Source organism: Oryctolagus cuniculus, chromosome 11 (genome assembly GCF_051225735.1).
Source record: "Oryctolagus cuniculus isolate XC-2025 breed Fujian yellow rabbit chromosome 11, ASM5122573v1, whole genome shotgun sequence".
NCBI classification, from domain to species: Eukaryota; Metazoa; Chordata; class Mammalia; order Lagomorpha; family Leporidae; genus Oryctolagus; species Oryctolagus cuniculus.
In genome coordinates, this window is record NC_142877.1 from 104428037 (window position 1) to 104445536 (window position 17500).

Genomic DNA, 17500 nt, shown 5'->3' on the forward strand with positions numbered 1-17500 from the left:
CAGCGCTGTGGTGCAGTGGGTTAACACCCTGGCCTGGGGCACCAGCATCCCATATGGGTACCAGTTCTAGTCCTGGCCGCTCCTCTTCCAACCCGGCTCCCTGCTATGGCCTGGGAAAGCAGCAGAAGATGGCCCAAGTCCTTGGGCCCCTGCACCCACATGGGAGACCCAGAAGAGGCTCCTGGCTCCTGGCTTCAGATCGGCGCAGCTCTGGCCATTGTGGCCAGTTGGGGAATGAACCATCGGATGGGAGATTCTCTCTCTCTCTCTCTCTCTCTCTCTCTCTCTCTGCTTCTCTCTCTGTGTAACTCTGACTTTGAAATAAATCTTTTTTAAAAAAAAAAGAGTGGATCATATTGAAGTACCAGTCTAGAAAATAGAGAATTCATTTAAAATCTAGAATTTTTTTTAAAAAAATTATAAAATTGGCCCGCTAATCCAAATTGTTTACCCATAGGTTAAAAATATGGTAAGTGTGCAATTTTTCTTACTTGCTTATGATCTGCCTTCACTTGGCTTATGGATAAGCATTAAGTTCTTCCACACCAGGGAATAAGAAAGTTACTACACTTTGGCAATGGTTCTTCCAGAGTGGGCTGTACAAAGCATTTTATGTATTCAGATCAATTACCTGTAGAGTCTTTGCAGCCTCAGCTCCTGAATTGTTGGGATTTGTCACTTCATACATTGATTGTTTTGTTTTGTCTTTTCAGGTGATCACAGGTGCTTTACAATGCCTAATCTGGGTCTTGAGGTTCCCTCTGCCTTCCATAGAAACCAAAGCAGAAAAGTTGACGAAACACCTCTTCCTTTTGCTCAAGAACTATGCAAAACTTGGGGCTGCCAAGGGTCAGAATTTCCACCTGGTGGTCAACTGCTTCAAGGTGCGCCATCTTCACTTTGCATTTAGAGAAAGCCAGGACCACAATTAATATCAAAGTTAGTCTCCCCCATTGCCCTTTGTGTCCTGGGCCAAGTTTTCTCCAGGATAATTTGCTAAGGCAGTTGCTCTCTTGTGTGGATAGTGTTGCTGTATTAAGTCTTACCTCACTGTATCCGATGTGTAGAATGTGCTGGCTATGACTTCACTGTTGTAACTTGCAGTGTGTGACCATCCTTGTAAAGAAAGTCAAGTCGTACCATATAACTGAAAAACAGCTTCAAGTTCTACTGGCGTACGCTGAGGAGGATATTTATGACACTTCAAGACAAGCTACTGCATTTGGTCTTCTCAAGGTAAAGTATCACCAGAACATTGGCTCTTTTAGTTTATAAGCCATACATCATATGACAGATTGTTTTTTAGAGGCACAGGAAGCTCATATCTGCTTATTCCAAATTCCCTCAAGGGCTAGAGCTGGGCCAGGGCCAAACCTAGGAGCCCGGAACTCAATCCAAATTGCCCAAGTGAGTGGCAAGTACCCAAAAACTTGAGCCGTCACTGATGTCTCCCAGAGTCTCCATTAGCAGGAAGCTAGAAACAGTAACCAGAGTCAGGCAGTGAACTCAGGCGCTCCGATGTGGGACATGGGCATCCTAACCAGCGCCTTAACTACTTGGCCAAATTCCCACCCCATTTTTTTTTTAAGATTTATTTATTTGTTTGAAAGGCAGAATTACAAAGAGGCAGAGGCAAAGAGAGAGAGAAGTCTTCCATCTGTAGGTTCACTCCCCAAATGGCTGGAGGTACACTGATCTGAAGCCAGGAGCTTCTTCTGGGTCTCCCACGCAGTTACAGGGGCCCAAGGACTTGGGCCATCTTCCACTGCTTTCCTAGGCCATATCAAAGAGCTGGATGGGAAGTGGAGCAGCCAAGACTCGAACTGGCACCCGTATGGGATGCCAGCACTGCAGTTAGCAGCTTTACCCACTTTGCCACAGCACCGCCCCCCATTTTTTCTTTTTTATTTATTTTCTTGAGAGAATCACACACATAGACATATCAGTGTTTTTTGTTTGTTTTTGCTTTTTGGGGTTTTGTTTTTGTTTTTTAGATTTATTTATTTATTTGAAAGGTAAAGTCACAGAGACAAAGAAGGGGAGACAGAGATTTTCCATCTGCTGGTTCACTCCCCAAATGGCCACAGCAGCCAGGCTGTGCCAGACAGAAGCCAGAAGTTTTTCCGGGTCTCCCACATGGGTGCCAGGGGCCCAGGACTTGGGCCATCCTCTGCTACTTTCCTAGGCCCATTAGCAAGGAGCTGGATTGGAAGTGGAGCAGTCGGGACTTCTTGGTGTTTTGAATTTGAACTGCTGCCCATGTGGGATGCCAACACTGCAGGCCATGGCTTAACCAACTCACCACAGAACCAGCCCCGGTTTCTTTGTTTTTAAGATTAAATAGCTGGCCAGCGCTGCAGCTCACTAGGCTAATCCTCCGCCTGCGGCGCTGGCACCCCAGGTTCAAGTCCCGGTTGGGGCGCCGGATTCTGTCCCGGTTGCTCCTCTTCCAGTCCAGCTCTCTGCTGTGGCCCAGGAGTGCAGTGGAGGATGGCCCAAGTGCTTGGGCCCTGCACCTGCATGGGAAACCAGTTGGAAGCACCTGGCTCCTGGCTTCGGATCGGCGCAGCGCGCCAGCCATAGTGGCCATTTGCGGGGTGAACTAACGGAAGGAAGACCTTTCTGTCTGTCTCTCTCACCATCTAACTCTGCCTGTCAAAAAAAAGATTAAATAGCTGTATATTTCTGAAATTAAGTAATAAAATAACTGATATTGCTTTAACATCAAGGCTGCAGAACTTTCATCTATTCTAAAACACATTAAATGAGTACATCATTTTCTTTTATGTTTTAGGCTATTTTATCAAGAAAGTTGTTGGTCCCAGAAATTGATGATGTCATGCGGAAAGTATCCAAGTTGGCTATTTCTGCACAAAGCGAACCTGCCAGAGTCCAGTGCAGACAGGTTTGTACAGAGAGCCTAGTCGGACCACAGCAGGGCTGGAGTCCTGCCTTGTCTGCTCAACTTTTGATTAGAGAAGTCAACATTGGCTAAATTCTGAAGAGCTCTTGGGGTCGTGTGGGTGCTTTGTTGTAAAACTCAGGCACCTTAGTTCAGGAGATCAGAGAAGGTTTTCCTGAGGATTGACAATAGCTCAGCCAAAATGTGAAGGAAGAACATGGCTTAGCCATCCAGGTGGAGGGGCAGGCAGTAGGTGCTGTGGAAGGTGAGGCTTGCAGTGCATAGGAACTTAGCTTTCCTGGGGAGCTAAATGAAGGGGAGTGAGGTGGGGGAGAGAAGCAGTCTGAACTTGCGATTGAAGGTGTAATTGGGCTGCTGAGGAGGCCAGGATGGAAGGGAGAAAGCAAGCCTTCAGGAAAAAATTGCTTGACTACCATTAGGAAGAAAGAGGGTTAGCTGCTACTCCACAGGTTATGGCCTCCTCCGCTCCACTCGTAGTTCCTTCAAAGAAAATGGTGTCCTCGTTTGATTCCTAAGTTGGAGGGAGGAGCAAACCTTGGAAAGTTTAATGATGTGCTTTACTTCTCATAGTTTATTAATAAAGAGGAAGATGATAATGGCTTGAAAATGAAGCCTTTGGACACAGATGAATTACAAAATTCTGGGCTTGTCACATGAGCCAGATATTTAACCTCTCTATGCCAATTTCATTCTCTCACTATTTAATAAGATAATATCAGCTACTTCCTAAGGGAGTGATAAGAATTAACCAAGAAACAGTAACATAGTGCTTAGTGCATAGAAGAGATTTAATAAATGCATTAGTTATTTTCATTACTATTGATATAATCACCATATTCTAATAGTTATTCAGGGGGAGAAATGGGGTTGAACCGTAGTCCATACTAGTCCACCCCATCATCTGTCAGAGAGAGATCAACTTCAACATGACAGTGAGAGAGTTTTAATTGAATTGCCAATGGTGAGCCAGGACGTGGCTCCCCTCAATAGGGGAGAGACCCATCATGTTGACTTCACAGGCAGACTTAGCTGGTGTCCATTGAAAAGCCTGATGTATGACTCTTTGGAGAGATTTTTATAAAATACCAGTGTGTCCCAGAAAGCAACTTAGAAAACAGAAATCCTAGAGAAAGGAGACCCAAATAATCATCTATGTGACTTTTGTTCCTAGGTTTTTCTGAAATACATTCTTGACTATCCTCTGGGAAACAAATTGAGACCCAACTTGGACTTCTTGCTTGCTCAACTGAAGTAAGCTTAAGCCATTAACTATACAGTTTCTTCTTTCCCTTTAATATGGCAGCTGTTGGGATGAGGACAGACCCTGAACATAGAGGCACAGTCTCTAGGGATATTGTGAATGACTCGGGCTTAATTTATCATGCATTGTGCTGGGTTTCATTTGTGAGTTCTTGTGTGTTCTTATTTATCTATGAGTGCTTTGAGTTGCTTTTTAATCCATCTAGTCTGACCATTGATTGTCATTCAATCCATGTAGGAGAATGTTGAAAATTTAACAAAATGGCATTTAAAACTGTGCAGTAGCTTGATGGAAATACACAAGGATTAAAATTAAGGAAATAAAAGTAGTTTTCATTTTCTATGCAATAGACTGACACATTGATCCATTATCTTAAATTCCTAAAATAATGATTAGTTAATCTTAGAAACCCTAACATATTCCTCCAATGTTCTTGCCCTAGTTATGAACACGAGACCGGCCGAGAGTCCACCTTGGAGATGATCGCCTATCTCTTTGAGACATTCCCTCAGGTACCGTGACTCACACTGCTCACCCGTGCTGCCCCGAGCCCAGGAAGTCCTCCATCCCCCCTTGTCAGAGCATCTGTGGGAATTCTCCCAAGTGTGGTCGTAAATACCTCTGTTCTTTCAGGGACTTCTTCACGAGAACTGTGGAGTGTTCTTTATTCCTCTTTGTCTAATGGTGGTGAATGATGACTCTGCCGTGTGCAAAAAGATGGCATCCATGACCATCAAATCCTTACTCAGTAAAATCAGCCTTGAGAAAAAAGATTGGCTATTTGAAATGGTCACCTCCTGGTTTGGAGCAAAAAAGGTAAGCAATGTTTTTCTTCATAGTTCAGTGTCAAGACTTGGCTTTTGGTGTTCATACTTCAAATAAGATATATCATATATCCCATATAAGTTTATTTTTATCTGATTATGCAAATAATATATAGTCTCTAAAGTTTTAGGAAGTGTAAGAAGTTATAGAAAGTAACATAAAAATCACCTGTGTTCCTGTTGGTGGATAACTTTATTACCAATTTGCTTCTTTTGTTTCTGAGACATAATTTGTGTCATTCTGTCTGCTTGCTGACTCTGTGTCCACCATCAGTAGCCCATCTGTGTAGACTATAAACAATCGGTATCTTCTGTTGTGATTATTTGTTGCATGCCCACAAAATTTAGGAGTAAAATGAGACTTCTTTTTAAATTAAAATGGGAAAAACATGTATTAAAGTACTCAATAGATAATAATAAAAAACCACATACAAACATTATTCTTGGGTGGGAAGATTTCTTCACATTTTTATGTTGATCATCAAAGCTCCATATATTATTGATTTTTGACATCAGAAATGTTTTTATTATCCCTGAATGTTAATAAAATGTCCACCTCCATTTAACAATTTTCAGAATGGCCTCGCAACCTGTGCTAACACTGTCTTGTGATGGTTTATTTTTGATAGAGTCTGAGTAGACAGCTTGCTGCCTTAATCTGTGGAGTGTTTGTGGAAAGTGAAGGTGCTGATTTTGAGAGAAGGCTTAAAACTGTCCTTCCTGTGATTGAAAGGGAAATTAATCCTGAGAACTTTGAAGATGTAAGTACTTCTCTAGAGAATAGAACTTCTACTGATTTTTATTGTTTTACTTAAGACAGTATAGCTAATAGCATATTACTTGTGTTCAAAAATTGTTCTTTATTGGTAAAAGCAAAAATTCATTATAATTGAAACTTCTCCTAAAAACCAGCATCCCGTATGGAATGCTTCAGTTTGAGTCCTGGTCTACTTCTGATCCAGCTTTCTGCTAATGCACATACTGTGAGGCAGCATATGATGGCTGTAGTACCTGGGTTCCTGACTCCCATGTGGGAGACCCAGAAGGAGTTCCAGGCTCCTGGCTTCCGTCTGGTCCAGCCCTAGCTATTGTAGGCATTTGAGAGTGAATCACAGGTAGAAGATCTTTCTGTCTATGTCTCTGTCTTTCTACATTTAAAAGAAATATAAATAAAAATACATTTTAAATAAACAAATAAAAATGAGAGTTAAAGTATTTGTTATAATATATGGAAATCAAAAGTTCTCCCTGGGCAGTTTTACCTCCCAAAGGACAGTTGGCAATATTTGAAGACTTTTTAAAATTGCTACATTGAATTTTTAAATATTATTTTATCTATTTATTAAAAGGACAGAGACAGGCAAACAGAGCACTTCCATTTATTCCCTAAATGCTTACAAAAGCTAGCTACTGGGCCAGGCCAAAGCTAGAACCAAGAAGAACAAAATCCAAGTCTCCCACAAGGGTGGCAGGATCCAAATCATTTGAGTCGCCACTGCTGCTTCCCAGGGTGCTTCAGCAAAAGCTGGGATCATGAGCAGAGCTAAGACTAAAACCCAAGCACTCTGATAAGGCTTGTAGACATCCCAACTAGTGTCTTAATTGCTAGGCCAAACACCTAGCCCTCCAGAAACATTTTTGGGTATCACAACTTAGGGGTGGGGGGCGCCACGGGCATCTACTAGGCAGAGACACTAGGGGTGCTGCTAAACGTCCCATAGTGCATGCAGCAGCCCTCCACTGCCCAGCGAAGCATTATCCAATCTAAAATGCCCGTGACGCTGAGGTTTAGAAGCCCTGGTGTAACTTTACAGGCTACAGTGAAAGTGTGCACCAGATGCCTTCCGTTTGTTTCTACCGATCGTTCCATTGACTTGCACCCATCTTGCTCTTAGATCATGGAAGAGACTGAAGAGAAAGCTGCAGATCGCCTGCTGTTCAGTTTTCTTACACTGATGAGCAAGCTCATCAAGGGATGTAACATTATTCAGTTTACCAGGCCCTCAGAGACTTTGAGTAAAATCTGGAGTAAGTGGTTTCTTTTTATATGAATCTGAAAGCAAACACATTAGTTATGATAGAGTTGCTGAAAATAGATTTGGAAACTTAGAATAAGAACGCTTGAGAAAAATCTGCAAGGTTCTTTCAGACTGCTTACAGTGAAAATGTCTCTTGCTGGAAAAAACCGTATGTATTACTTTTTAGGTAATACGAATGTATGATTTCATTTATACAAGAAAATATTAATTATTATATAATAAAAGGAAGGGAAAAATTCTCAATCCGCTTACCATGCATGGATAGTTTGTATATACGTATTTATTTTTCCTTTTATTTATTTATTCCTCTTCCTTTGAACAGTTTTACTAAGGTATAATTAACAAATAAAAATTTATATGTACTTATGGTTCACAATGTCATGATTTGATAGATGTACATGGCCTCTATTTCCAACCAGTCTTTCTTTAATTAGCCACAAGGTTTGTAGAGGCTTCTTAGTTACGTGTAAACTTCAATATCCTGTTTGCTGTGCCTAAGTAAGTTTACTGCTGTACTATAACACACTTAGTAGGTATGTTTCTTTTTTTTAAAAAAAAAAAAGATTTATTTATTAATTTGAAAGAGTTATATACAGAGAGAGAGGCAAAGAGAGAGGTCTTCCATCTGCTGGTTCACTCTCCAATTGGCCGCAACGGCTAGAGCTGTGCCAATCCGAAGCCAGGAGCCAGGAGCTTCTTCCGGGTCTCCCATGTGGATGCAGGGGCCCAAAGACTTGGGCCATCTTCTACTGCTTTTCCTAGGCCATAGCAAAGAGCTATATAGGAAGTAGAGCAGCCAGAACTCGAACTGGCACCCATATGGGATGCTGGCACTGTAGGCAGCTGCCTCACCCACTACGCCACAGCACCGGCCCCAAGTAGATATCTTTCTAAATTACTACATAGTACTCATCATGTAAATATGCCTAATTTACTTAAACTTCTATGGCATTCTCTAAAATGTTTAACATACTCAACTCTGATTAGCCAGAAAGTGGACATCGGAATGAATGTTTAAATTACCCACCTCTTAAAGAGCCAGAACTCATGAGCCTATGAGAAATACTATGGTCACTGGTGACCTCTTCTGCTATGGCTTCACTGAGTCATGGCCAGCCAGATTATGCAGAGGTTTGTGTAGAACAAAAGTTCGTGTTCATGAAATGGAACAGCATAATCTAAAACTGAGATATGACAGGGTTAATTTCTCCTGTTCCTCAACACTCACATTGTAAGACTTTTCACCTCAACTTTCCAAGTGTGGCAGGTAGAGAGTAGCTTATAGCCTAATGATGAAGAATCAAGAGTGGAACTGGCTCGGCCCTCTCTAGCTTAGCATATCACTCAGCCTCCCTGGAACATTACTTTCCTCTCTGTAAAGTGGAATTGACAGATTGAACCTCACGGAATTGGTGTGACGTCTAAATGATATAATATATGTAATACACTTAGCCCTGTGTCTGGCACATAGAAAGCCTTCAATAAATAATAGTTTTCCAGACAGCTACTTGGAGCCACAAGCTTCCCTAATTATTAGACACAAATGTGTATCTAAATACGTATGTATATCAGTCATTTCAGAAAATGTGTTAGTGCTACTCTTGAATCTGAAACTAGTCCTTGTGGAACTGGTGTGATTTAAGTGTCTTTTATCGTGCTAAGAGTTGGTTTCGTAGTTGTTTCCAATGTCTCTACCCCGATTCTACCTCCTTTTGAGCTTCTGGGAAATAGGAACCATTTTATTTGTCTTTGGTTCTCCCCTGAGGCACATAGTAGTTACTCAGTGAATGTGTGAGTTAGATTTCCACCAAAGAACCAGGAAAGCTCCTGAAATGTCTGAGAATGCATTTCGTTTCCCTTAGGTCATGTTCATTCTCACTTGAGACATCCACACAATTGGGTGTGGCTCACTGCAGCCCAGATTTTTGGATTGCTCTTTGCCTCTTGTCAGCCAGAGGAGCTTGTTCGAAAATGGCATGCCAAAAAGACAAAAAAGAAACACTCAGAACCTGTAGCAATCCAGTTCCTAACGGGTGACCTTGACCAGAAGGTAAGATTTCTGTAAAACTTTCTGTCTCTGTGGTGACCTTTGTGGAATTTCTTTCTGGTTCATGGTAACTATTGAAGGGTTGGCCCTTGGGAGAAAGTCTTCCAGCTAACAACTGTTGGCCATGGGAATCAACAGGAGTGTTAGTAATTGGAATGGGGTCACCCCCAAGACTAAGGTTTACCAAAGATAACTTTTACATCATGAGTGTAGTCAGGCTTGGATTTGCTCATTTCTCGTGACCGTCTTCTTTCTTTAGTAGCGTTGGAAAATAATAACCGTCTGTCCTGCTTCCTTCAGAACGTTGTTGGTCACTAAATGAGAATGTGTTCATGAACATGTTAGGAAGGGACCAGTTATATTTGTCTCTGACTTTCTAGAGCCCAGCACAATGTCTGGCTCCCAGAGGGAACTCTAAATACTGAATGAGCCAAGAATGGAAAGGAAGAAATGAGGAAGAAAAACAATGGAGTGATGTGAAGTGCTCTACTTATAATATAAGGAATTAATATTCCTGGGTAGCAAAAATACTCCATGAGCTGAAATGCTAAGGGAAGGTAGAAAGAAGCAACTTCATCCTTGCTGGGCAAGAATCTTTTTCTTTAGATCTCTGCATTGAAAGCAAAATATAGTACATCAGTTGTGTGATGATTAGTTATTATGGTTAGTTGTTTTTTGTTTTTGTTTTTTTTTTAAGATTTATATTTGTTTTTTTCTTTGAAAGGCAGACAGAGAAAAAGAGAGAGAGCTTGCATTCACTGGTTTATTCCCTAAATGGCCATGATAGCCAGGGCAGGGCCAGGCTGAAGCCAGAAGCCAGGAACTCCATCCAGGCCTTGCACTTGGGTGGCAGGGACACAAGTACTTGGGCCTTCATCCACTGCCTTCTCAAGGCATGTAAGAAGAGGGCTGTATTGGAATAGAGTAGCCAGGACTTGAACCAGGCACTCCAGTATGAGATGCTATCATTACAACAGGCAGCCTAATGCACTGTGCCACAATGCCAGCCCCTATGGTTAGCCTTTTAAAATAATCTTGAACTGTTCTATGTTATGTCTGCCATTGTCTATTTTGTTTTCACAGATGAAAAGTATCTCTCTAGCCTCTTGCCATCAGTTGCATTCCAAGTTCTTAGATCAGTCTCTAGGAGAACAGGTAAGAACTGTAGTCTAGCTAGTTTAATAGAAGAGTCTTACTATTAACAGTCTAGGAATATGCTTACATTTGTTTTTGTTTTGTTTCAACATGTTTTAATGCTTGGAGAATTAGATTGAATATAGACATACATTCACATTCCCGTTCAGTTATACACATGTATTTAGTCAACTCTTGGGTCTGCTTTGGGATAACTTGACTCCATTTAAAAATCTCCAATAAAGAGATGCATTGGTAAACTGATAATCATTTCCTCTTTGCTCTTAGCATATCTGTTCCACATTGTGACTGAAACTTTGAAGAAAATTAATTGTGTGATTATTTTCTTATTAAACTATAATACTGAATTTTCTGCCTAACCTCTGGAAGTTAAAAACAGTCATATTCATATTACAGTGTGGTATGAGAATTGTCCATACTTAATAAAAATGTAGAAAAATCATTTTATCACTAAAAGTTTTTATGTATTTTGATGTCATGAGATGTAATTATGAGTAAGTGTAAAGAGAAGAAGGCCTCTAAAAATATTTATGGTGAAAGTAAATTGGGCCCTTTGATTTCTTGCTCTTTTTCTAGAGCAGTTAGGCTAGGAGTTGAACCGACACAGCTGTGATATCTGGATGTGAGCAAGGCCCTTGACCATGTCATTCATGAATCATATGAACAAAATGGAGCAATGTAGATTGACTGATAGGGACAACAGAAATTAGGTCAATGCTGTAACTAAAGAGTGACCTTAAGTGGCATGTCATAAATACTGAAATTGCTGTCAAGTTTTGCACTAAGGCTACAACATGATTCACTGTGGCAGGATCAAGGAAGGAATTGGGTGGCAGAGGGAGTCAAAGAAATCCTGCCAGGGTAGACGGAGGTCAGGTGATACAATTTTAACCATAGAGAAGAGATTTACTAATATTAACTCAACATGAGAAAAATTGGAGATTTTAATTGATCATAGGTCTTAGGGTAAGTGAACAATGTGAAGTGGCTACCATAGGGTTTGGAAAAGGCCTCCAAACCTCAACTGTATTCATGGAGGCCAAGTGTCCAGAAGAAGGAAATTAAAATTCTGGCACTAACTTGATGGCCAAGCTAGCCTTGGAGAGGGTGTGGAGTTCTGACTACATTTGGGGGAACTTTTGACCCACAGCACATCTAGTAGAGTAGCCAGATGATGAAAGAACTCATAACAGGTTTGTCTTCCTCTCTCACATAAGGGGTGTGAAATACTTACATCTTAGATTTACAGATATCATGGAGTTAGGGACTCAGTAGATCAGTCTTTCGTGTTAAGACCAAAATCAGTCCACTCTACTGTTTAACCAACTGGGTCAGATGGGATTTGAGAAGAGAAGAGCTCAGGGGTTATGAAGTTGGGCTTGAATTCTAAGGACCTTTGAATCCTGACTGGCCAGTTACTTTTTTTGTTTTTATTATTGAGTCATTTAATAACTCTGAGCCTTTGTTTTACTCCTGATATTTGTACGTGACAGGAATATTTTAAAGTTGAATTGAAATGTTATATATAAAGCAACTATCAGTACTCAATAAATAGAAATTATTTTTATGTATAATTTTTGAAGGAATTTAATGGAAGTGGGGCTGAAAGCTCACTTCTATAATAAAAATGGATATTCCAGAAAGAAATTGTTTACTTATTTTGTATGGCCTTAAAGGACAGAACTAGACCAAGTAGGTGAAAGTTCTGTGGAAATAGGTTTGGACACAGTGTTAAGTATATTATCAAAATAGTGTAATACCAGTTGGTTTTATTTTTTAATTTTAGAATATCTAGTTTAGCTTACGCTCTAATGGGCCACATTTGTTTGAAAATCAAAGTCCAATCCACCTTCCCCCACCTTTTTTTTTTTAAAGGTTGTTAAGAATTTGTTGTTCGTAGCCAAAGTCTTGTACTTACTGGAACCTGATTCTGGACATAAGCAAGGTGAGGTAAGAGAAGACATGGAAGAACAAGACTGTGGGGCCACAGAGGCAGAAGAGGACAAAGCATTTGCAGAGGAGAAGGCCAAGGGTGACAGAGAAGAGAGGGAAGAGCCCAGCAAGCCAGCCACGCTGATGTGGCTCATCCAGAAGTTGTCCCGGGTTGCAAAACTGGAAGCTGCTTATTCACCTAGAAACCCCTTAAAGGTATGACGAGGGCACAGAATGAAATGGAGTCATTTTTTAAAAAGTATCTTAGTGGTATCAGTGATGTCTGAAGTCTCTAGGAAATTTACCTTTTAGAACTAAACTGCAGCAATAATAAAATCTGTCCCAGACAGACAGACATCCCTGCTTCCTAAACTAAGGCTGTGTGTTGGCAAGACTGTGTATTAGAGAAACTTTCCCAGTGAAGGTGATCTCTCCTTCCAGAGAACATGCATCTTTAAGTTCCTTGGCGCTGTAGCAATGGATCTTGGGATAGACAAAGTGAAGCCATATCTCCCAATGATCATCGCTCCTTTGTTTCGAGAACTGAACAGCACCTATTCAGAGCAAGGTAACCCTCCTCCTCCGTTCCCCTGGATACTTGTTTCTCTCCTGACTGCTTCCTTCTTTCTGTCCTCCCTCCCTGCCAGAGCTTAAGAAAGGAAACTTGGGAGGTTTCAAGATAATTAGTAGCAAATACATAGGCTTATTTCTATTTCTATTATATTTGACCTCTTTTTTTAAAAGATTTATTTATTTATTTATTTGAAAGGCAGAGTTACAGAGAGACAGAGAGAAAGAGATCTTCCATCCACTGGTTCACTCCCCAGGTGGCCATAATAGCTAGAGCTGTGCTGATCCAAAGCCAGGAGCCAGGAGCTTCCCCTGGGTCTCCCATGCAGGTGCAGGGGCCCAAGAACTTGGGCCATCTTCTGCTTTCCCAGGCCATAGCAGAGAGCTGGATTGGAAGTGGAGGAGCCGGGACTCGAACTGGTGTCCATATGGGATGCCAGCACTGCAGGCAGCAGCTTTACTCACTATGCCGCAGCGCTGGCCCCTTGACCTCTTCTGTATTCTTCTTCAAGTCTCAAGAGTGAATGTTTCAGTCCTGAAAGGTGCTTTACACTTAAACAGAATACCAAGAAAACTGTACTTTAGGTGGTTCTATCTCATAGTGCTATGGACAATAATGAACCATAAAATACTACATTCTTACCAATTATAGGGGCCAGCATTGTGGTGCAGCAGGTAAACTGCATGTTCCAGTCCTAGTTGTAACACTTTCAATCCAGCATTCTATTAATGCACCTGCGACAAACAGCAGAAGATGGCCCAAGTGCTTGGGCCCTGCCACCCATGTGGGAGATCAGGATGGAATTCCTGACTCTTGGCTTTGACTTGGCCCAGATCTGGCTGTTGCAGCCATTTGGGGAGTGCATAAGCAGATGGAAGATTGATTCTCCCTATCTCCTTTCTGTCTCTGTAGCTGCTTTTCAACTAAAAAATATTTTGTATAAAAAGAATGATGACAAAAATATTTGCATAATCATTTTTATATGAAATGTCTTCTAAATATCATTTTAGTATTTCCTCTTTTTCTTCTTTGTCCTTACCTGGTATATTTGATAAATTTCTCTCATAGATCCTAATTGTTGGTTTGAAGATTGATTATTTATTTGAAAGACTTACAGAGATAGAGAGATAGAATCTTCCATCCACCAGTTCACTCCCCAGATGGCCGCAGTGGACAGGCTGAGGCCTGGAGCTTCATCTAGGTCTCCCATGTGAGTGGCAAGGGCCCAAACATTGAGGCCATCGTCTGCTGCTTTTCCCAGGTCATTAGTAAGGAGCCACATGGGAAGTGAGGCAGCCAGGACTTGAACTGGTGCTCATATGGGATGCCAGCATCCAAGGTGGTGGCTTAACCTGCTGTGGCACAATGCCAGCCCCTCTCTTAATTGTTGATAATGGGAAAAGAAGAAACTAGAGGTTGGAAAGAAAGGAAGTATAATGGAGGTTTTAAGACTTTAAAAATAAATGAGGGAACTGGGTTAAGCTTGTCACTTGGGCCATGTGTATTCTATATTAGAATGCTGGTTTGAGTCTTGGCTACTCCATTTGTAGTCCAGCTCCCTGTTAATGTGTGTTAATGTGTCTAGAAAGATGATGGCTCAAGTACTTGAGACCCTGCCACTGACATGGGAGACCCAGATGGAGCTCCAGGCTCCCAACTTACCTGGCCCAGCCCTGGCTGCTGCAGGCATTTGGGGAGTGAACTAGCCTCGCTCTTGCTCTCTCCCCCTCTGTCTTCACTGTGCCTTTCAAATAAAAGTTACTGTAGGCAAAGCAGAGTCTGTGACTGTGGATTAGAGAGGCTAGAGAAGCTCTCTTCCTCTCCCCATCTGCCCAAGGCTGAGCAGACTAACAAAGGTAACCCAGAACGTTTCTGTCAGGTTCCCAGATCCCTTTCTTGTCTTCAGAGCCAGGTCCCCAGTGGGAAGTAGGCCCTGTGGTCTCGGATCCCTTGTTAGCATCCTTAGCAAGGTCATGGCTGGCAGTGCCATGTCCGACACTACTGCCATCTCCTCCAGTGCAGAAACAGAGGCCAGTGTTAGGTTGGCGTTGAATGTTGAATAGTAACAGAATGCCACAGGAGTTTAAATGAGGTGTGTTGTTGCTTGTGTTGATGTTCAGTGTGTCCTATCTAACCTCTGATCATTACTGTGTGATTAGATCCTTCGCTGAAGAATCTGTCCCAGGAAATCATAGACTTACTCAAAAAACTCGTTGGGCTCGAGAGCTTTTCATTAGCCTTTGCCTCTGTACAAAAACAGGCTAATGAGAAAAGAACACTCCGGAAAAAGAGGAAGGCTCTGGAGGTAAGCTCGCCGATTGCAAATATGGCAGGTCCAGGGGGTTGATGACCATTTTAACCAGGAGTGTTTATGCTTGTGTGTCATATGCAGCCAGGAAGGAACGAGGGTTTGGGAGGTGGGGACATTATAGTTGGGGCTCCAGATTTTATTTAATGGGCATATATTGCATTCATGATGTTTAAAGGTGAATAAAATGGCACATTTTCTGTACTTGGATTTTATTTATTGAACTTTTTTAAGTAATTACTTTCAAAGTAATGTTAAATTTCTATTTCCTTTTTAAGTTTGTAACCAATCCTGATATTGCTGCCAAGAAAAAGCTGAAGAAACACAAGAATAAAAGTGAAGCAAAGAAGAGAAAGATAGAGTTCCTGCGTCCAGGCTATAAGGCCAAGAGACAGAAAAGCCACAGCCTGAAAGAGTTAGCAATGGTGGAATAGTCTCCTTAGGCTGTTATCCGAGCATAAGAGGCTCAACTCATCCCAGTATATATATATATATATACTCATCCTAGTATATTCTGCTAGTCTAAACTCACAGCAGATTTTATTATTTAAGTTAAATTTTGGCATAGATTGTATATATCTATGTAATATAATCATGCTCTTTTTTAATTAAAATATTTCATACTATACTGTATCTTCACTGTCTAAAAAGCTTGTAACACTAATGATAGAGTTTAAAACATTAATTTTTTAACAAAAAGATACAGATTGAAATAGCAAGTAAAAAAAACGTAGCAGTTAGGAATAGACCAAAATAAAAGATTTGCAAGAGCTTTATGGAGGAATATCAAGGCATTAAAAAAGATCTGTACAAATATAACCATGTTCACGAATAAGAAGATGCAGTATCCTGGTTCTGGTTCTTCCCAAGTTGATCCCCTTGAGTAAATGCATAGCTGAGCAAAACCAATGGTCGCTAACAAACTTATCCTAAAATTTATATAGACAATTAAAAAAAAAAAACATGACTCTCTTACACAGAGAGTAAGATGAGGGGCTTGCCCTATTGGATATCAAAAGACACTAAAAGTGCTACCTATTGAGGAAATGATAAATTATATCTCATTAAAATTAACTTCTATTTATGAAAAGAGGGATATGGCATGTATCACATACAGATGGCCCCAGAGTTATGATTGTTTAACTTAAGATTTTCCAACATTATGATGCATTCAGTAGAAACCATACTTTGATTTTGAATTTTGGCCTTTTCTTGAGCTAGCGGTAAGTGGCAGAACCCTCTTGTGATGCCAGGCAATGGCAGCAGCACAGTGGCCAGTCAGCCACACAGTCACAGGGGCAAACAACTGATACACCCCAGGACACTGTGTTGCTAAGCCGTGATGTCTGGTAGGTTTGATGTGTTGAGTGCATTTTCAACTTAAGATGCTTTCAACTTAAAATTAATTTATCAGGACATATCCCCATTGTAAGTTGAGGAGTATCTATGTTGTTAAAGATTTAGTAGTACCAGGCTATACTTAGGAGTCAACAAAAATATTCCAATACAAAAAGTGGCAAAAGGGAAAGATAAGCATTGCACAAAAGAAGAGACTTAGTTAAAGGATTAATACCTGGATCTCAGGAATCCTCCTGCATCAAACATATCTAGTTGTTAAGTATTTTTTAATCTTTCCTGTATTTAACCTCATTAGTAATTACAGAAATTCAAATTAACACCAAAATGAGAGTGCATCCATCAGACTGACAAGGCTGGCAGTACCAAGTGTTGGCAAGCATGGTGGAGGAAAAGGAACTTCTATAAACTCTTTTGGAAAATAGTCCAGCATTCCTTATAAAAGTAAAGATGAGCAACTCCCCACCACCCCTATCCAGCATTTCTTATAGAGGAACTAAGAACCATGGGACTGATGACTATAAAAATGTTCAGTGAGTCACTGATGAGTCAAAATTATGAGTTACTAATGAGAATTACAAGCAATCTAAATACTCTTCCACAGGAAAATGGAGAAATAAAATGGATATATTCATACACTGAAATATAGTAGTAGTGAAAATCAGCTGGTAACAGCAATATAGAAGAGCCTAGAAAAAAATGTTGAGTATCAATGTAACAATTTCAGAATTTGGGGATGTGGACACGTAATACATACATGATCATCTATACAGAAAATGACAATGATTTGTTACCAGGATATAAGTTATTGAAGGGGGAACTTGACAGGTTCTAGTAATATTCTGTCTTAGCTATACAGTTCAGTTCCCATATTTTCATATGGTTCATTACTTATTTTTCAATTATTATTAGAGAAACAGCTCCCATCTGTTGGTTCAGTCCCCAGATGTCCACAATGGTCGGGGCTGGACCAGGCCAAGGCTAAGAGCCAGGAACTTAATCCAGGTATCCCAGGTGAATGGCAGAAACCAAACTTTTAGAACCACTACCTACTGCTTCCCAGTTCTGTATTAGCAGGAACTGG

At 40.8% G+C, this 17500-nt stretch overlaps 1 protein-coding gene across 1 annotated transcript in view; it reads left to right on the forward strand.

Annotated features, from left to right (window-relative positions):
• UTP20 (UTP20 small subunit processome component) overlaps positions 1-15686 on the forward strand; it is a 106606-nt gene extending 90920 nt beyond the window's left edge. Inside the window, exons 49-62 of the mRNA XM_008256963.5 lie at positions 714-884; positions 1105-1236; positions 2795-2905; positions 4095-4174; positions 4627-4696; positions 4818-5000; positions 5638-5769; positions 6904-7036; positions 8910-9097; positions 10178-10249; positions 12125-12397; positions 12623-12749; positions 14912-15057; positions 15339-15686. Of these exons, the coding sequence (XP_008255185.2) occupies positions 714-884; positions 1105-1236; positions 2795-2905; positions 4095-4174; positions 4627-4696; positions 4818-5000; positions 5638-5769; positions 6904-7036; positions 8910-9097; positions 10178-10249; positions 12125-12397; positions 12623-12749; positions 14912-15057; positions 15339-15494 (1974 nt within the window). The 3' untranslated portion in view covers positions 15495-15686. The remainder of the gene's footprint in view (positions 1-713; positions 885-1104; positions 1237-2794; positions 2906-4094; positions 4175-4626; positions 4697-4817; positions 5001-5637; positions 5770-6903; positions 7037-8909; positions 9098-10177; positions 10250-12124; positions 12398-12622; positions 12750-14911; positions 15058-15338) is intronic.
• The last annotated feature ends 1814 nt before the right edge of the window (positions 15687-17500 follow it).